This window comes from Lepus europaeus, chromosome 10, assembly GCF_033115175.1.
Source record: "Lepus europaeus isolate LE1 chromosome 10, mLepTim1.pri, whole genome shotgun sequence".
In the NCBI taxonomy this organism is placed as follows: domain Eukaryota; kingdom Metazoa; phylum Chordata; class Mammalia; order Lagomorpha; family Leporidae; genus Lepus; species Lepus europaeus.
The window spans coordinates 10219060-10239962 of record NC_084836.1 but is presented as its reverse complement, the minus strand read 5'-3'; the positions used below and the strand labels follow the sequence as shown (position 1 = coordinate 10239962).

Genomic DNA, 20903 nt, shown 5'->3' with positions numbered 1-20903 from the left:
CACTGAAGCCCTGGGAACCGCAGAGCAGCTGCCATGCCAACCGGCCTCGGCGGTGAGGCCGACACCCGAGGGGCACAGGAGGGCATCCGGGCCCCGTGGGGCGCATCTGCATGTGCAACAAGCCCTTGCACTTCCCGACATGGTCAGAAACAGAAGACCCAGCCGTTAGGATGGTGTGCAAAACACAAGTCACTCATTTCCCAGCCCCAACTCCAATGCCAAAGTTTTCCTGGCTTAATGGCGTGTGCGTCCCAACCCCGGCAGGAGCCCAGTGCCGTGGGCGGCCCACTCACTCTTCAGGTGCTCTCCGGCCCCAGACAGGAGGTAGTAGAAGATGTGGAAGGTCCGTTCTTCCTTGGCTTGACGGATAGCGCGGGACTTTTCCAAGAGATCTTGGCCGACGTTAAGGAACCTCCCTGGTTTCCTCTCAGTGCCCTCAAGAGGAAGGCCAAGCACGGCATGCTACCTCGGCTCCACCCTGGGGTGGGGGCGTCTGGGAGCCTTGTGTCCTTCAAGGGCCCCTGAGCAGTGCATGGTGACAGTGCTCTCACGAGCCAAGGTGGCAACGCTCCTGCAGGCAGGGACGAGCCAGGGCAGACCCAAGGCCACCGTGTGCAAGCCACAGGTCTGGCCCGTCCTAGGTCCGACTTTGTCCTGCAGGTAACGAACGTCCTGAGGCCACGCCGAGTTCTCAGGGAGTTCATCCGGGAGTCTTCCTGACCCCACAGGGCAGGTGTCACAAGAGGCCCATGAAGGGGCGAGGGCTGGCACCAGGGCGCAGCTGCTGCTCTCTGAGGTCACCTCCTCCTATCCAGACCCAGGACCCTCACACCAGCGAGCCACAAGGATACAAGTCTCAATGTTGGCACCCACGATGTAGCCATTGACATCAAAGTTGATGCGAATGAACTTGCCCTGAGGAAAGAGGGATGGAGAGGTCAGAGGCCCCCTGCCTTACCCAGTGAGGGAACAAGGAGACAGCCGGAGCCTCCTGCCCCTGTCTGGACCTCCAGCTGGTACAGCTGGGGGACAAAGCCCAGAGTCTGTGTGTGCCCGTGAGCCAGGCCAGGGCTCCCATGTGCCCCCGCTGTGTGGTGTTCAGGGCTCCAGGCCACCATGGGCCTGAACACAGGAGCCCGGCCTAGCCCAATCTACGCCCAAACTCCTTCAGGGAGGAGCTGGGAAGGCCAGCTATCTGGAGTGCTCCCCACCGCTCAGTGTAACCTCAGGTTCTAACTGGTCACGGCGGCACGCCATGATCTTTCACGGTGGCTCTCTTCTACCTTCTATGAAGGAGACTGAAGAAGCCATTCACCCTCCTGGAGGGAGCAAGACAAGGCCACACTGACCGGAGCCCAATCCAGACTACTCCATGCAACAGGCCCAGGCACCACCAGGCTGGAACCGGCCTCGGGTTGAAGGTGAGACACCTGGAGTGGAGGCCACGTGTGCCAAAGCTCTGGATGAGGCCCTGTCTGTCCCTGGAGCCAGGACACTGCCGCCCGCTACTCACAAATCGCGAGGAGTTGTCGTTCTTCACGGTCTTGGCGTTCCCGAAGGCCTCCAGGATGGGGTTGGCCTGCAGCAGCTGCCGCTCCAGCTCACCCTGCAAAGGAACCCAGAGACTCAGTGAGGGCCAGCGAGGGGCCTGGGCTGCCATGCCCACTGTGGGCACGGTGGCAGAGCCATGTCTGTGCATCCGACATGCCAGCAATGGAGGCTTCCGGGCAGGCTGCAGCCTGGGCCAGGCCCCGGCATCACTCAAGCAGGCCTCTTCTGCCAGGCCTCAGGAAACCTTGACTGCTGTGAACTGACTTCCAGGACTGACCAACCAGAGGCCCTAAAAGGGAAAACAGGAGAAGGAAGCCCCCCGGCTGCAGGAACCCCGTGCCAGAGGCCCAGGGCTGGCTCTGGAGGAGTGTGTTTGAAAGCAGCACATGGACTAAGACAAGGCTCACGGCAGGCCCTCCCCTGGGACCGGGGCTGCAGCCTGTGCACACCACCTCCCTGCCTCTGAGCCCCACATTTTCTCCTTTCTATGGGACAGGGACATGGGGACTCAGAGCCACAAAGACGCACGATCTAGCACTTCATCTTCCTAGAGGTCCTCCATGCTGCCTCCACCAAGGCAGGCACTGAGCAGGGGGTCAGCAAGGCCCACGCGGGGCTCTAAGCCATCAATAAATCCTACACGCGAACCACGGCTTCTCCAGCTGACAGGACACACCCCATGCCTGCTTCCCTGGATCCTTAAAACACACAGGTGGGTGTCACCGAGTAGCCCATTTCACAGAGCAAGCCGAGGCTGAAGCGGGGGGTGGCTAGCCCAGGGTTATCCAGTACGAGCCAGCAAAGCAGGAGTGAAATCCGGGTCTTCTACCCACCGCCCCAGCCCCACAAGCAGCCCTCCAGGTCAGGTGAAAGCAGGGCTGCGAGCGGCGGCATCCTCGGTAAGGCAGGCACTGACCACGCCCGCCCGGCTGAGGCGGACAGGAGCACATCACCTCGACTCCTCGGGAGTGCCTAGGGGACAGACGCCCACATGTGGCCAGTCGGGGTTTGCACTTGGCATGCTTGGAGTCAAGCCAGGATTTTCTGGGCACAGCAACAGCCCAGGACTGAGGGAAAGGAGAAATCCCAGGAGTGGGAACTCCCAGGAGGAGTCCCAGCGCCAGCCTCCCAGCACGGCCACCACCGCCGGGACCTGTCTGCCAGCTCGGAGGATGCTCTGAGCCTGGCCAGGCAGCCTGGAGGCCACCAGAGACCAGAGAGAGGCCGGCCAGAGCCTCCCCTCCAGGATCTCTTGGCCAGGCCTCCTCCCAGGCGGAGGACCACACAGATAAGTGAGGGGGGCGCTCTGGTACCCTGCCCGAGGGTCAGCAGGGCCATGGCAAGCGGCAGGGGTGAAAACCGTGGAGCAGACTCGCGTGTGCCTTTGGTGGTAACTGGATGCCGGGCTCTAACCCACAGGTCGTGGGCAGGCCTGGGAAGCCAGGCGAGGCAGCCCATGGCGCCAGATTTGGATGGGAGCAGCTCCCCCACCCACTGAAGCGCGCCTCTCAAAGCACAGGCCAGGCTGCCAGGCTGGGCGGCCACTCCCGTTCCCGCAGACAGAGGGGAGCAGCCCGCCCCGGTTCGGGACAAAGCCAAGGCCTCTGTGTTTGGAGCTACAGTTGTTGCTGTGGAAAGAGGGGCCTCAAGCCAACTCAGGAGCAACTGCCGCGGACTCCAGAGCCGAGCTCCGTGCTGACGGAGGCAAGGGCTGACCCGTGGGCTGCTCTTCGTTGACCTCTGAGGAGGGATGCAAGGGATGCATGTTTTCCAGTGAAACGTGCACAGTAAGAAATGATGGGCACTGTGAGCTGTGCCTGCTCCTGGGGTCTAGAGTTACCCATCGGTGTCGAGGCCTTCCCCAGGTGCCACTCCTACCAGTGGGCTCCACCTGCTGCACGAGACACAGAGCAACATCCTAAGTCACATTCAGACCACGCAAATCCACCTGGACGGTCCTACACTCAGAACACGCAAGTCCGCCTGGACGGTCCCACACTCAGACCACGCAAGTCCACCTGGACGGTCCTACACTCAGACCACGCAAGTCCGCCTGGACGGTCCCACACTCAGACCACGCAAATCCACCTGGACGGGCCTACACTCAGAACACGCAAGTCCACCTGGACGGTCCTACACTCAGACCACGCAAATCCGCCTGGACGGTCCTACACTCAGACCACGCCAAGTCCGCCTGGACGGTCCCACACTCAGACCACGCAAGTCCGCCTGGACGGTCCCACACTCAGACCACGCAAGTCCACCTGGACGGTCCCACACTCAGACCACGCAAATCCACCTGGACGGGCCTACACTCAGACCACGCAAGTCCGCCTGGACGGTCCCACACTCAGACCACGCAAGTCCGCCTGGACGGTCCCACACTCAGACCACGCAAGTCCACCTGGACGGTCCCACACTCAGACCACGCAAATCCACCTGGACGGGCCTACACTCAGACCACGCAAGTCCGCCTGGACGGTCCCACACTCAGACCACGCAAGTCCGCCTGGACGGTCCCACACTCAGACCACGCAAATCCACCTGGACGGGCCTACACTCAGACCACGCAAGTCCGCCTGGACGGTCCTACACTCAGACCACGCAAGTCCGCCTGGACGGTCCTACACTCAGACCACACAAGTCCACCTGGACGGTCCTACACTCAGACCACGCAAGTCCGCCTGGACGGTCCTACACTCAGACCACACAAGTCCGCCTGGACGATCCCACACTCAGACCACACAAGTCCGCCTGGACGATCCCACACTCAGACCACACAAGTCCGCCTGGACGATCCCACACTCAGACCACGCAAGTCCGCCTGGACGGTCCTACACTCAGACCATGCAAGTCCACTTGGACGGTCCTACACTCAGACCACGCAAGTCCGCCTGGACGGTCCTACACTCAGACCATGCAAGTCCACTTGGACGGTCCTACACTCAGACCACGCAAGTCCGCCTGGACGATCCCACACTCAGACCACGCAAGTCCGCCTGGACGGTCTACACTCAGACCACACAAGTCCGCCTGGACGGTCCCACACTCAGACCACGCAAGTTCGCCTGGACAGTCCTACAGACTACGCAAGGCCACCTGGACGGTCCTACACTCAGACCACACAAGTCCGCCTGGACGGTCCCACACTCAGACCACGCAAGTCCGCCTGGACGGTCCTACAATCAGACCACACAAGTCCACCTGGACGGTCCTACACTCAGACCACGCAAGTCCACCTGGACGGTCCTACAGACCACGCAAGTCCGCCTGGACGGTCCTACACTCAGACCACACAAGTCCACCTGGACGGTCCTACAGACCACGCAAGTCCGCCTGGACGGTCCCCTCACCACGGGCTGCTTTGCAAGCTGCAGCCCTGACAGAAGTGCGGCCTCTGCACAGCACGTGAGGCTCAGGGTATCCTGGCTGGTGGTCTTGGGGTGGACACACAACCACCGGAAGTGAGAGAGCGGGCTCCCTCCCGGGGTGTGTACACCAGGGTTCGGAAGACAAGACCGGCCAACCAAGCTCAGGAAGCCTTTCCTGTGCCAGCTGCATGTGGAAAATCACAGCACCGCCTCAGGCAAGGACGCCAACCAAACTGGTCCACGGCCTCTCACGCCGAGGCCTAGCACCGATCGAAAGCCAGAGGCAGAGTCCATCCCTCAAGCTGGATGCAGGGCCAGGGACTCGGAGCCCAACACGCCATGCCGCGCGCTGGGAACAGTGCTGCTCCCGCTCACCTCCTCCACACTCCGCCAACACGCCTGCCTTCCTCCCTGTGGCTACAGCCCCAGACGCGAGGCACCGGGTCTGTCTCGCTTCCCTCTCTCCTGTCCTCCGGGGCAGGGATTCCAATGTCACCCTCCCGGGAACCAGTCACATACGAGGCATGCAATAAACAGTTGGATTTTCCTGAGATTTCAGAAATAGAAAACCACAGCCAGAGGAACTCCTACCCTCACGGCTCTGTTTTTAAAACAGGCCTCCTGGAAGAATGGAAAATGGGGAGTGGGGAGAGAGAGAGATGGAGAAAGAAACGTTATTAGTTTCTAAATATAACTCCGACGCCCGTGGAAAGTCTGGAGGAGCCTGGTGCAGGAAGTCGCTGCTGGATCGGTTCCAGGAGCCTGTATCAGGAGGACACTGTGCAGGACGCACCCCAGGTCTGCATGCAGAGACACACGGCCAGACTTACTTACGGACACCAGTAAGGCCGGGCTCCCCGGGGCCTCAGGGGACGCCACAGGGGAGTTTCAAAGTGTGTGCTTAAGGGAGAGGGAGAGAGACAGAGAGAGACAGAGAGAGAGAGAGGGAAAGCAAACTCCACAGTCATGCTTGGGGCTGACTGCCCCCAACCTCTGGGAAACTCCAACGTGACACCTCCCCAGCACTGCCTCCTACTGGCACGGTAGCTGCAGGTGACAGGGCTGGCCATCTCCATCTGCAGCTCTGGGAAACAGGGTGCCGAGGACAGGGTTCTGCCCGGGGTAAGAGCGCTCCGGTGTGCCGGGTGTGACTGCAGTTCTGAGAGCAGCCAGTGCACGGGGCCGTACTCATTCTGCAGGAGCCGTCTTTCAGAGTGCACGAGAGGTCACAGTGCGTCACCCCCAGCCCCTCTGCCCCACACAGTCAGTGAGCTGAGCCTACGAGAAGAGTTCTAGCTGCGGAAAGTGACAACGGTGTAGAGTGAGAAGCCGCTTAGGGAGAAACACAGAGTTCCAGGGCACACGATGGCAGAACATACATTCCCGGTGCAGACGTGCAGCGAACGTGCAGCTCACCTAGCCAGGACGCTGCTGAGTTCCACCATAATCCACCAAGAGGGAGAGGGAGAAAAACGCACATGAGATGTCTTTCCAATCGCCCCTTCTCTCTGCTGGGGGCTAGCCACCGGAGGTGCTTCAACCGCAGGGGTTCAAACACAGGCCTGCCCGACACCCCTCGAGTCTTTGTCCATCTGAGAACCACGTCATGGAATCTCTCTCCCAGCCTCACAGGTGCAGGACACGCAGCGGTTAGCTGCAAATGCCCGGAGTGCTGCTCTGCAAACCCTGGGGTGGCTCCAGTTTCCATAGCAGCTTGGAGAGTTAGGAGGCCAAGGGCGGGAGGGGCTTGCTACCGAGGGACCACTCCCAAGGCGGCGAGGCTGCCGCCTCAATGCAAGCACTCACACTCTGCTTCGTTCCCCAAAGCTTCCTTTTTTAAACCCAAAACCATGATCACTAAGCGCTCTTCCGCAAGCATCCCGCTGAAGTCCCAGCAAGCAGCGGGCGGGAGGGGGGGCCGGCGCTCACCTGGTCCTTCTTGCTCTTGTGTGAGGAGGCCACGTGAGCCAGATACTGGATGACTTTCTTGGTGTTTTCTGTCTTGCCAGCTCCAGACTCACCCCTGCCAAGAGCCAAGGAAATCCCCGGTGAGCTGCAGCCAAGTCCTTGGACCCTGTCCCCGCTCTCCGCGTGCTCCTCTGTCTACCGTTTCTGCCGTTCTGCTGGGTGCCCGGCAGGGACCCCAGGCCTACTGGCAGAAAAGTCGGGAAGGCCAGGTAAATGCTGAGTTCTGGACTCCTCACTGTCCACTCCCCTGGCCCTGCAGAGGCTGGACAGAAATAAACTTGTATCCCCTGCCTGCCCTGCTCGCTCGGCAGCCTGCACACCCCAGTGTTTCAGGGATCAGTCCCGGGCCGCTGTTGACTTAGAGGTCAGAAGCAGCTCCGCACGGCCCTGGGAAGCTTCACTTCCGGACAGGTTCTGTCCTGCTCACCGCTCCAGCAATGGCATCCTCTGCCTCCCAGCGCTTAGACCTGAGGCGAGAGGCCCCAGCGTCAGCCCCAGCCCAGGCAGTGCAGGCACCTTCAGAGCCCCGAGGGATGCACTCTGCTGGCAGCTGCCCGGAGGCCGACCATGCCCGCTGTCCCTGCGGGAGAGGGCGCGTGGCTTCCTCTCTGCTATAAACCCCGCCCCCGCCCCCTCTTTGGACGAAGGCTGGCTGCATCTTTGGCCGTGACATCAAGCTCATCTGTGCTGTGGGGCCAGAGTAGGAACACCTAGCACTGCGTCCAATCCCCGGGGAATCGGAGGAGGAGGGCCTTGAACGGGGACTGGAACTCATGGGCCTAGGAGTCCACGGGATAAGAACATTCTCTCCTCAGGAACAGGTACACAGCAGCCCCCCAGCACCCAAACACTTACGTGCACAGGATGGACTGGTCTTCTCGGTCTGAAACACAGGAGACGCCGTGTTAACATCAGCCAGACACAGAGCCACCCACTCCCAGACACAGAGCACAACCCTTTGTGGCTGGCCCTGCGGGGCCTCTGCAACCCAGAACCCCACCTGCCTGTGCCTCGTGCAGAGGGGCAGCCAGCGCCCCCAGACAGCTGCTCCTGCCTCCCTACGCCACCCACCCCCACCCCTAAAACCAGGAAGAATGCTGTCTCCCCCGCCTTAGACGAAGCCAAGCTCCAGAAAGCTCCCCGGGAGCTACTGTACTACAAAGCACAGTGGGGCCGGGGTGCCCTGGTGAGTCTCTACCTGGGGGGTCATGGTATGTGAAGTAAAGCCTGGGGCAGGTGCTCTAAATACGGCCTCCAGTAGGTAAGGAGCACAGTCAAGGAGCAGCTGACAGGCCTGCGTCGCAGTGGGACAGCCTGAGGCAAGAGCATGAACTCTGGGTTGCAGCCCAGCCTTCTCTGAGCCCCAGCCCCCGCCCTCACGTGAACACACCAGCGTGGCCACCCGCACGTGGAAGGTGCCCAGGGATGTCAGTCTAGCGGGAGCTTCCACAGGACAGCTCCTGGAGTTCCCATGGCAACCTGTTCTCTGGGCCCACGCGTCGGGAGCATCGGGAGCTCCCAGCACTGCTCAGCAGGGAAGGACAGAAATCCTCATGGCCCTTGGGGCACAGGGGAGCCATGACGCCCCCGCTGAGGAAGCTAAGGTGGACAGCAACACAGCAAGACTATCTGGGGGACCCTGGCTAGCGCCGGGGTCTTAACCAAGAGCTGCAAACACAACTCATTTGCCCTGTTCCTCCCACCCCCATGAACTCCTATGCAACCTGAAGCCAGGGTAGCCTGGACCTAACGTGGCGTTTGGGCTGAGGAATGGACTGTGGAAGTCTCGGCTTCAGTATGCAGCACTGAGTGACACAAGGCGGGCCTGGCGTGGGACCCTGGGAACAGAGGGGGCTCTTCTAGTTGCTGCTGTCTCCACTTGACCATCGGGGCAGTGGTGGTGGCGCTGTCAGTGGCATTGGTACTGCACACAGATGTGGCTGGTGGCCATCTGTAGAAGACATTCCCCTGCCCGCACGGCGAGGCACCGGCATGACTCACAGCTTTCTGTATAGCCCCAGGACATGGATTTAGCATTCAGTCTGGCAGGTGCTGCCCCAGGGAGGTCGCCTGCCTCTCCCCAGGGTGAGCTCTCTAGCATGTGGGACTGGACACTGGCCCCCATCTCCCCGATCATTTGGGAGGGAAAGAGGGAGACCGGGCAGAAAGAAAAAGAACAACCCTCACAGCCCACACAAGCAGCTGCTGCCCGCGCCCTCAGCTGCAGCCTTCCTCCCAGCCCCCCAGGAAATAGCAGTGGGGTGGGGGCGCAGGCAGAGCTTGGGTGCGCGCGCGCACACACACACACACACGCCCCACACCCCTCAGGCGACAGCCCTAAGGAAGCAGCTCTGCTCCCCACCCCGCCTTGTCTCACTGCCCAACAAGGAGGAGGTGAGAGCTGGGCAGAGCCTCAATCAGACAGACAGGAGGAGCGATGGGAAAAGAGCCCGCAGGGGCCAAAGCCTGGGGATGACCACACAGCTTTCATCCCTGGCTCCCGTACAGCACAGCAGTGCAGTAACTGATAAGGGCTGGAAGGAACACTTGGCCCTCCCCCGGTGCGCGGTCTGCAGGGCTGCGGGCAAGTTTAGTCACTGCTCCACAAGCAGGCAGGAATGTACCTGTGCTTGCTGGCAAGGCGTGAGCGGCGACAGCCCGGCACTACCATAAAAGGCAACATTCCCCATCCCTTCCAGAAGGAACCGTTTTCCCAGGGCTGCCCAAGCCCGGGCCTGGGATGGCTGGAATTCCTCTAATGCATGAGGAGGAGTCGCAGGCTCTGCCGCTCCGCAACAGGAAGCAGAGCCCCCACACATGTGCCTGGGCACAGCTGCACACGGACACATACATGTGCAGAGAAACACGCAGACCCACGCAGGCACAGACAGATACAGGTGTGTGTACACAGAAATGCAAACACAGGGAGCTGTGCACTGTGCACCAAGGCATGTACACGCAGACATGCACAGATGCACAAGCCACACCGCTGCACACACATGCACAGGTGTAGACACGTGTGCAACAAGACGGCGCGCGCATGTGTGCACACACACACGGGCACACACACATCCAGAGCCAGACTCGTGACCTAACCCCTGGCTAGCCCACCAGCCCCAACTCTTCCACCTCTCTGGCCTCTCACTCCAAATGCCAGAGTGGAGGGGGTCCCCCCTCAGCACGCACGCTTCAGTCTGCTGGGCCACAGACAGTCCTTTGGACAAGGGCTTTTAGAAAGGAGACTGATGGGGGCCATCCTCATTTCTTCACCTCTGGCCCCCACCACTTAACCCCCTAATCCACCTGCCCAGAGCGATTCACACCCGGCCCTCTTTGTGTGGCTGCCCAGTAACCTTACGAGGCAGGCGTCACCATCCCGCTGTGCCTGTCTTCTCACGACAGTCCTTCTGTCTGCTGAGAACTCTCTCGGCCAGCGTGCCCTTGGCCTTGACCCTGTGCATTCTGTGGGGACCTTCCTTGGCACCCAGCATCAGCCCTGCCTCGGGATCCGTCCGATCCGTTTGTTTCGGGCCTGGGAGTGCGCCGGAACGCTCTGGTCCTGCTGCCTCATTAGTGGGGCAGGGGTGGACACAGGCTATGGGCGCTCTGCAACAGATTTCAGGTTTTCAAAAAGGAGAAGTAAGCCAATCAGCCTTCCCTCAGATAAAATCTTCCCAGATCCCCGAGCAGGGACAGTGTGTGGCCCCTCGGAGCACAGTTTGACAACCAGTGGACGTCAGTAGGAGAGGAAGCCACCGGCTGGCTCCCGAGCTCCGAGACCCGCCCTGCACTTCCCCAAACGGTGCCCACACCCCCCCACCCCGCCCTCCAGGGATCTGAGGGGTGCTCTGAGGACAGAAGGCAATGGCCCGCCTGAGGCCCGCAGTGTGGGGCGGCTGCCCCGCACCCGCTGCATCTCTAAGCTGTCCTGGGAGCGCGCCCAGAACCACAAGAATGACTTTGGTTACGCATTCAGTGACCGGGCCATTCCCTCCGGATTTTATTTTAAACTCGCTATGCCCCGAGGCTGAGCCCACGTGATGAGGTCACTCCCCCCACCCCCACCCCCGCCCAGGTGTTTCCAGCCCACTCGGGAGGAGAAGCCGAGCCCGGGGATTTCACCCCAGGTATCTCATCCCAAGTTCAAACTTGGGTGGGGGCCTGCTGCTCACTTCCTCTGTGAGAGGCGCCGCAGCCGATTGTCCATAAAAGGCCTCGAGGCCCACACAGTGGTGACATCAGCCCGACAGGAAGCACTGAGGGAAGGCAGCGGGGCCCCGCTCACCAGCAGCCGCTGCTGGGCCTGACTCATCGCCAGGATCCCCGCCACGAGGCCTTCCTGAAGTTCCCTTGAGGAGCGGCCCTCCTGGGGCTACGCCGGGGGAGTGCCCTGCCCATGGGACCCCGTAGTCAGAGAATGGATGTGGGACAAGGAAGCAAGAAAGGAAAGGGCAGCTTGGAGGTGGGCCACAAGCCTGCATGAGGTGGGTCTGTCGGGATGAGCCACGTGAACGTTCCACAGCAGACCCTGGGTGGCTCACTGCACAGGCTATAACGGCCTGGCGACCCCAGCCCTGGGTCACCTGGGACAGGGAGGTGTCAGGCGGCTCTGCCCGGGCATTGAGCCCCCAGAGCCACTTCCCCCGAGACCCCCTTGATGGGAGGTCTAGAGACCAAGGTGCACAGCACTTCACAAGGTATACAACCTGAGGGCTTTGGAGTGGGAAGTCTCTGGCTCATCATCTGGGCTTGGAGATCAGGGTACAGAGCCAGACCAAAGTCACACGAGCTGGGCTGAGGACCCAGGCCCCTGGGTACCCTGTCCTTCCCAGACTGCCATCCACTGGGAGTACCTACAGGCTGGGCACTCGATAGCACATGGCCCTACTCCATTGCTGTGAAGAAAGGGCCAGTGAGTCTCAGGATAGGAGGTGGGCCCTCCCAGCTGCCTGCTCCCCGCCCCACTGCCAGCCCAATTCACAGCTTGGGTAACAGCTGTGGGGAAGAAAGAAGAGGTGAGAAAAGGCAGGTGCAAAATAATATTTCTCAGTGGGAGAGGCTGCAGCCGAGGCTGTCCTGGTGCCTCCCAGCAGCCTGCCCATCCAGCTGTCAGCCAGTGAAGAAGGAAGCCCCTGTGTGCTCCTAAGTGCACAGGGTGGTCATCCCGGTTGCACAGGTGGGTAGGTATCCAGGCCGAGGGAGCCACTCGCTCAACAGCATTCCGAACCAGAGACCTGGCCTCCAGCTGCACCCCCCACCCCCACCCCCGTGCTCCTCAGGGAGGAACTTGGCTCGAACCTGCCAGCAGGGCCCAAGTCCCTGGCTGCAGGAGGCAGAGCACAAGCAGCTCTCCCCAGCAGGCACCCTCAGTAGAACCAAGCTCAGGAGACTGCTCCTAGCACAATGCCAGAGAGCAAGTGAGGCCCCAGACAAGCCTGCTCTTGGCCAAAATGCACCCACGGAACCCAGGCAAGTTCCCAGGGCACAGGTAAAGCTGGCAGAGTGGCCACCACTGGCTGCTTAGCCACCTCTCCCACCAGCAAGCCTGGGGGCTGCTGCAAAGGTGGCGCCAACGGGTTTGTCAGACTGGAGGGAAATTCCAAAGGTAGCCACAGTGCCAACCACGCACAGCAAGTTCCACAGGCACCATCCCGAGGTCAGCCCCACCCTGCTGCTTTCCAACACAGGGAGAGACGGTCCTGGAGGAGAGGTACCAGCCACTGTTCCCAGATCTGCAGGAGGCTGGATTCTCAGGGAGGGGGTGAGGCAAGGATATGGGATACACACAGGGAACAAGACGGCCACAGCCAAGCAGTTCCCAGGACACAACAGGCCGCCCCCGGAGCACGACCAGTCACAGCTGCCCCAGTGAGCCGGCCGGGCCTGATGGAGGCCCCGGAGTACCAATGCAGAGAGCAGCAGCAGTGCACACAGCACAGCCTGAAGAACCTGCGGCTCCAGGGGCCTCGGAGCCGGCGACTTTCCGGCCGGAACCTGCCGCTGGAGCACAGCTCACACTTCCCTTCGGCTCAGACCTGCGCCCCGTGCCTCTGCAGAGCAACACAGGCTGGACACGGTGTCGGTGGAGAGTCCCAGAGCCCGGGCAGCAGGACGTAACTCCAGCAAAGAGGCAGGGAGAGGAAACCGATTCTTTTCTCCCAACACATCCCTGTGCCACCCTGCTGCAGTCTCAGAGCCAGAACCTGGGAGAACAGGAAAAACAGGCTGGGACACAGCAAAATGGGCAGGAAACCGCTGAACCTGTTGCAGGGGGTGGGGGAGGCACAGCAGCACAAAAACCCAGCGCCAAGCTTTCAAGAACCTGTGAGTAATCGCTCAGGAAATGCGAAGCTGCTGACCAAAAGTCCTCCCCATTCCTGATTACGGTATCAGCTCTTTTAATCAATAAACTTCTCAAATGCACCAGCCTTCTGGCATCCTTACCACCTAAACCAGTGGTAAGCAATTCTCTCACGGCCCCAAACCCTTCTTTTCCCAGTAGCTGAGCAGTGTCCTTACCAAGAACACTTATGTTGATTCCCCAATCTGCTTATAAAAGTTATAAGCTGGGGCCGGCGCTGTGGCGCAGCCAGTTAACGCCCTGGCCTGAAGCACCGGCACCCCATATGGGCGTCAGTTCGAGACATGGCTGTTCCATCTCCTATCCAGCTCTCTGCTATGGCCTGGGAAAGAAGCAGAAGATGGCCCAAGTCCTTGGGTTCCCCACGTGGGAGACTTGGAAGAAGGTCCTGGCTCTTGCCTTCAGATCGGCACAGCTCCAGCCGTTGCGGCCCAATTGGGGAGTGAACCATCGAGTGGAAGACCTCTCTCTGCCTCTCCTCTCTCTGTGTAACTCTTTCAAATAAATAAATAAATCTTTAAAATAAAATAAAACAAAAGTTATAAGCTGGGCTGGCACTGTGGCATAGGGGTAAAGCCGCTGCCTGCAGTGTCGGCATCCCATATGGGCACTTGTTTAAGTCCTGCTCCACTTTTGATCCACATCTCTGCTATGGCCTGGGAAAGCAGTGGAGGATGGCCCAAGTGCTTGGGCTCCTGCGCCCACTTGGGAGACCCGGAAGAAGGTCCTGGCTCCTGGCTTTGGATCAGCGCAGCTCCGGCCTTTGCAGCCATCTGGAGAGTGAACCAGCGGATGGAAGACCTCGCTCTCTCTTTCTGCCTTTCAAATAAAATACATAAATCTTAAAAAAAAAAAAAAAAAAAAAAAAAAAACCCTGCAAGGTTGCAGGTTCCCAGCGGGCACTTCTCTCTCTTCTCCCTCTCAGCCTGCCCAGAGCAAGGCACAGAGTGCTTGCTGCGTCGGATTAAAACATAAATAAAAAAACCAACCTGAAGTTGAATTCTGGCAAAGGATACATTAACCACAGAAACTTTTCTTCCAGAAAGAACGTCTCAAAATAAGACTGAGAAGCATGGCACATTCCAAGTGAGCAGCCTCGCTCTGGGGCCAGACTTCCTTTCTGGGGGGCAGTGGGCCATGCCCCCCCCCCCACTGTTCACCAGCAGCAAGGAGGACAGGTGGGCGCCTCAGGGCTGCAGAATGGCCCCCATCAGGGCGGAGCCCAAGGCCTCAGTGCTGCAGGACTAGACGGGACATGTTCCCACAAGCTGCGCCGCGCCTGTGTGTCCCGCGCACTGCCGGGAAGACGGCTTTGACAGGTTACTTCCTGGCCCTCCACTAGAGGAGGGAGTGTCTTTGAGCAGGTTTTTTAGAAAGCCCGCCTGGAGGACGCCTTTGGTTATCATCTTTGTTAAGCAAGCAGGAGTGCGGATGTGAGTAGTGACGGATGTGAGTAGTGACGGACTGAGGGTGCCGTGGACGGCCGAGCAGCTCAGTCCACAATGTTTGCCGAGCTGTGGCACACTGCTTCAGTATCAGAGGGCTGGTTCAAGTCCCGGCTACTCCAGTTCTAATCTAACTTCCTGCTCATGTGCCTGGGAAGGAAGCAAATGATGGCCCAAGTGCTTGAGCCCCTGCCATCCACATGGGAGACCAGGATTGAATGCCTAGTTCCTGGCTTTAGCCTGACTCAGGTCTGGCTGTTGCGGGCATTCGGGGAACGAAACAGTGGATGGAAGATCTCTCTCTCTCTCTCTCTCTCTCCCTCTCCCTCTCCCTCTCCCTCTCTCTCCCTTTCTGTGACTCTGCCTTTCAAACAAATAAATCAGTCTTTTTAAAAAATAACTTAAAAAAAATTGGTTTTCAGGGTGGGCATTTGGCACAAGATTCCGTACCACAGTACCTGAGTTCAAATCCTGCCTTCACCTCAGTTCCCAACTCCGTGCCAGTGTGCACCCGGGGCAGCAGCAGGTGATGGCTCAAGTACTTGGGTCCCTGCTACGAACATGGGAAACCCAGACTAAGTTCTGAGCTCCTAGCTTCAGCCTGGCCCAGTTAAGTGGAATGCGGGAATTTGGGGAGTGAACCAGCAGATGAAAGATATCTCTTGGGGCCGGTGCTGTGGCACAGCGGGTTAAAGCCCCGGCATCCCACATGGGCCCGGTTCTGGTCCCGGCTGCTCCACTTCTGATCCAGCTCTCTGCTACGGCCTGGGAAAGCAGTGGAAGATGGCCCAAGTCCTTGGGCCTCTGCACCCATGTGGGAGACCTGGAAGAAGTACTTGGCTCCTGACTTCGGATCGGCTCAGCTCCAGCCATTGCGGCCATCTGGGGAGTGAACCAGCGGATGGAAGACCTCTCTGTCTCTACCTCTCTCTGTAACTCTGTCTTTCAAATAAATAAAATAAATCTTTAAAAAAAAAAAATATCTCTTTCTCTCTCTCTAAAGATTTAAAATCTGCTTTCTGATTCTCAGAGCCAGCCTTTAACAGGTACTTACTTAAGCACTGGCCTGGCCTCACACACCTGACCCCAAGTTTAACTCTTACCACAACCCTGCCATGTAAATTTTAGTAGCCCCCAAGAAAGGTGGCAGAGGCGGCTCTGTCAGAGAAAAGTTACTGGCCGTGCCGGCCCAGAGTCACTGCTCCCCTCGGCCCAAGCCCAGGCCTCTCCTGCACACCACACGTCGTCCTGCTCACGAGGCCACAGTCCCTGGCGGCCTGCAGAAGCGCTCCTCAGTGCCGTGTCAGAGCCATTCCCTCCCCAGCTTGCCCTCCAGGCTCAGCGTTGTGCTCAGATCCGCATCTGAACCTGGCTCAGCTGCCTCTGGGGTCTAGATGTTGGCCTCTTCCAGGAAGGGCCTCTGGCCTGCTGCTCAGTGCCTGCACCCAGTAGGTGCTCGGCTGGCACAGGGACCCCACTGTGGGCAGGCACAGGACGGGCCCTCCTCGGTGAGCCTATGCTGCCTCCCCAGGCACATGCGACACACGGGGCAGCCCCAGTCCTCCCGGCAGACAGCGGGGCCTTTATGTGCCGAGGGCCGGCAGGCTCCCGGCCGGCACACTCCTACCTAAGCGCGGTCATCGCATCAGAGGCCCCCCTCCTATTCCGCAGCGGTCTGTCCTGCTCTGTGTTCAGAATCAGGCTGTACCCTCGAACCAGTTCCCCAGCCTCTGACACACCCGGTGCTTTCCCTTAGACCCGGTTCTACGGGAGCAGCAACCAGCAGGGCAGGGAGAACGTGAAGAGGGGCGCAGGGAAGGCTTCGCCCCCAGTCTCCACCAAGCCTCCGGCCAGGGTGAAGGAGCGACAGCAGTGCCCACAGTCCTGCGGCCAGGGTGGGGGTGGGGGTCCTCAGATGCGTGATGAGAAGACCCTGGTCTCTGGGCTGCCTCTGCACAGGCCATTCACATACAAGGCCGGCCCCCTACCTGCGGATTCAAAGACCACACCCATAGCGTGGTCCCCCCACAGCTGTAGCCACCGAGGGGACACAGCCTGTCTCCAACACTGAGCAAACACTCCTGGCACAGCCCCCCGCTGGGAAGCAGAGGCGGGGCAGGGAGGGGCCGGCACAGAAGAAAGGGTTAAATAGCTTTCAGATCTATTTAGGGCTGGAATGAAAGCGGACCCTGCTGCCGCTCCCCAGAAACGCTAGCAGCTCATTAAAATACCATAAAGTCACTGAAAGTGAACCAAACCTGGCACCAGAGCTAATTAACGGAGAAGCAGCGTTTTTTCTACTCTTGCTGGCGAGATGACCGGGCTCAAGCTGAATTCTTCAACTGGCCAGCTCTGCAAGAACACGCCTGTCTCACCCACAGGGGCGACCCCGGAGGGCCTGGCCCCAGCGCAAGCCCAGTTCCTAGCAGTCGGGCCTCTGAGGCTGCATGCCTTGGACCTGCCCGAGGTCACTCTCTACGCCCCTTTTAAATCCCGTTCCTCCTGGCGGGGTCAGCAGCAAAACCTCATGCTCTCACGCCCTCCTGGCCCTGAGGAACTGTGCGGTCCTCAAGCGGGAAGACCCGTTAATGGCCACGACAACAAATTAACCAAGTGGGAAAGCCAAGGTGGGGAGGGTGAGCCGACCAAATCACCACAACTTTAATTAAACCCAAGGCTGGGATTAAAACAACAAACTGAAGTATGCCGGGCACGCCTGGGCTGTGCTGTAACCACTTACTGACAGATACCTGCAGCTTTGCACCGGCTGGCAGCCCCCAAGAGCCCTCCCCGACCACCCCTGGCCTCAATGGCCACACCTCCTCCAGCTCCAAGACACGGGACACCTGTTGGTGTTGCTGCTGTGCCAGCACCGGGTGTAGGCAGTAACTTGCCTTGTTACATAGCTGTGGCCACAGACCTCTGTCTATAAACACAGCTGCCTCTCTACCTGGACCGCAGGGCCTCTGCTGACAGGATGAGGTCCTAAACTCCTGCTGTTCTGGCACTTTCTATCTCTGCTCTCCTGGCCTCATCCAAGGTACCACATGTAGTCATGCCCTATCCTGGGCCCACAGCAGACAGCATTAATCTATCCTGCATTCCTTGCCACCACTACTGATCAATCAGAATTAACACTCAGGGCCAGCACTGTGGCACAGCCAGTTAAAGCACCGGCCTACAGAGCTGGCATCCCATATGGGTGCCAGTTCAAGTCCTGGCTGCTCCACTTCCGATCCAGCTCTCTGCTATGGCCTGGGAAAGCAGCAGAAGACGGCCCAAGTGCTTGGGCCCCTGCATCCACGTGGGAGACCGGAAAGAAGCTCCGGCCATTGCAGCCATTTAGGGAGTGAACCAGAGGATAGAAGACCTCTCTCTCTCTTTCAAATTTAAACAAACAAACAAAAGAATTAACACTTAGAGTAAGACCAATGGGCAATGTTTAGTCCAGTGGTTCTACCCCCGGGAAGCAGTGTCTGGGGACACTTTTGGTGTCACAACTGGAAAGGGAAGGTGCTGCTGGCATCTAAGGAGGAGAGGCCAGGACGCTGCGTGCAGTGCTCGGAACAACCCTCAACTATTCCAGCCCCAAGTGTCACTAAGAAACCCCGGCCTGGCCTGACAAATAGGCAGAGTGACACATAATTGATCATCCGAACCGGGTGCATTTGAAAATAACAGAGAGCGCTACCTAGGCCTAGGCCAGGGTGTGCAGACAAAGCGGAGCCCTGCAGAGATGAAAGACCGAGGGAGGGCACGAGGAAGGGGCCGAAGAGCTCACCTCATAAAAATCCCCAGACAAAGCCACCAACCACCCTAATTTGGCAGAATGAATGCTAGTGCGTCACAAGCCACAGCCGGCTCAGGAAGGAACTCTGTCTAGTTCTTGTTTAAAGAAAAAGCAGAAAAGGAACCATCTGGCCGTGCTTTTGATAAGACGTGAGCGACAAAGAAATGCAGTTCCCCTCCAAGCCAGGTAGGCAGCACGTGCCAAGACTTCACTCCGAAGAGAAGCGAGTGCGACAGCCCGCACAGCCCGGGCGGGCGGGGGCCCCACACACAGGCCAAGAGCCGAGGACTCTCCTCTCGGGAACCTCCTTTCCGAGTGAACCACCCTGTCACGGCCAAGAGCAGCTTCTGTTGCACGCTCCCTGCCCATTCCAAGAACGAGACGCCTGATGCTAATGGCTTTGCAGGTCAATCATGAACGAGAAGGTGCAACTTTGCAACGGCTCAGGAATGTCCTCAGTGGTCCTCAACGTGGGAGCTGCAGCCCAGGGCTAAGCGGAAGGCAGAGAGGGATCTGCTCGGGCTGTGGGTCAGAAAACACGTGGAACCCGGCACTTGTACAGATATTAAAAAGCAAGCCCCGAGACTTACATGTCTCGTGCCTGCGAATGTATTCCCTATCCTGGTTCCAAAAGGGGAAAACACCTCCCTACTTGCCCTCGCTGTTCGGGGCAGCTCTGCAATTCCGCCAAGGCTGTCTGTCACAGCCATGATGACCAAGGAAACCTCCTTGGGCCCCTGCAGCCACATGAGAGACCTGGATGAAGCTCCAGACTTTGGCCTGGCCCAGCCCAAGCTGTTGCAGTCACTTGGGGAGTGAACAAGCAGATGGAAGATCTAACTCTGCCTTTCAAATAAATAAAATAAATCTTAAAAACAAAAAAAAGGGGGGGGCCGGCACTGTGGTGCAGCGGGTAAAGCCGCCACCTGCAGTGCTGGCATCCCATATAGGGCCTGTTTGAGTCCTGGCTGCTCCTCTTCCGATCCAGCTCTCTGCTATGGCCTGGGAAAGCAGTAGAGGATGGCCCAATTCTTTGGGCCGTGCACCTGCATGGGAGACCCGGAAGAAGCTCCTGGCTCCAGGCTTTGGATCGACACAGCTCCAGCCATTGCGGCTATCTGGGGAGTGAACCAGTGAATGGAAGACCTCTCTCTCTCTCTCTCTCTTTCTCTCTCAATCTCTGCCTCTGCCTCTCTGTAATTCTGACTTTCAAATAAATAAAATAAATCTTAAAAAAAAAAAAAAGGATGCATATGCAATAGGACAAAAAAGCTCACTGTCAATACAAGACAGGAGACCATAGCCGTGCCTGGAAGTGGGGTTTGATCAGCACAACCTACGCCAATACCTGGCTAAGCTCCAAGACCACAAAGCCAGCGTGAACTCTGTCCACACCTGCGAGAAGAAAGCAAACGTGTGAACCTCTAAGTCGAATACAGCACACCCAGGCTGAGGCATAAACCTAGCCCAGATCGTCTCCCTGCAGGGCTTCTGATCTGTTTCTGAAAACGGAGTGGGGACTTGCCAGGCACTGCGGGCAGGCAGAGCAGGTGTGGTGGTTTGGGGCAGAGAGACCTGTTAGAGAAAGGTAAGGAGTTCCAGGTAGCCGGGAAGCTGGGTGTTACCTCTGGGGCAGTGAGCAGCCTGTCAAGACTCACCAGTCTCCAGTATGTGTGGTGTGTGTGTGTGTGTGTGATCAGACTTACATTCTAGACATTCTAGAAAGATGATTGCCTGGTAGAAGCCCAGAGGAAGGGCTCTATCACATGAACTATATGGGAATCCTATCTTAATAGAGTTGTTTTTAAAATATATAGAGAAAGAAGGTTAAGGGGCTATACTAAAGGTTCAGGAAAACCCACATGGAAGACTGGACTAAGGCCAGAGGGAAGATTGGACAGAGGCCAGAGCCACAGGGGTGGGAAGGCGGAGAAAGGGGATCTGAAATAGAAAAGCAACTACACAGTGCTGACTGACCTGGGGGTAGGGAGAGAAAAGAGTGGACAATGAGCCCAGGGCCCAGAACTTCTGTGTCTGGGTGGGAGGAGACTGGCTCAGCGGGAGGCAGCTGGGAGTGCGTGGCTGGTGGCATTCAGGTGGCAGTGCTGGCCCTCAGCAAAAGCACAGTGGTCCCTGGAATACAGGGACCGTGGGCTGACCAGAGCTCAAGGGGCACACACACGCAAGGGCAGAGGAGGAAACGGGGAGCAGAGCAGGCGGGGAGAGCAGGTATCAGGGCAAACCGAGAGGGGGCTGCAGGAAGGCGAGATTTTCCAAAGGAGTGGTCAAGACTGCCAAGAGCCAGGAGGAGGGGCAGGTAAGACAAGAACTCACACGCACGTGGATTTAGTAACACGCACACACCCCTTTGCCGGACAGTCTGGACCGGTAGTGGGCCAGGCCTCGGGTGAAGGGGT

General features: G+C 58.8%; 1 protein-coding gene across 1 annotated transcript in view; it reads right to left on the bottom strand.

Annotated features, from left to right (window-relative positions):
- MYH9 (myosin heavy chain 9) overlaps positions 1 to 20903 on the bottom strand; it is an 85348-nt gene that overhangs the window by 29682 nt on the left and 34763 nt on the right. Inside the window, exons 4-8 of the mRNA XM_062202903.1 lie at positions 7746 to 7773; positions 6852 to 6945; positions 1514 to 1606; positions 852 to 915; positions 294 to 392 (exon numbers count right to left, since the gene is read on the bottom strand). Coding sequence (XP_062058887.1) covers positions 294 to 392; positions 852 to 915; positions 1514 to 1606; positions 6852 to 6945; positions 7746 to 7773 — 378 coding nt within the window. The remainder of the gene's footprint in view (positions 1 to 293; positions 393 to 851; positions 916 to 1513; positions 1607 to 6851; positions 6946 to 7745; positions 7774 to 20903) is intronic.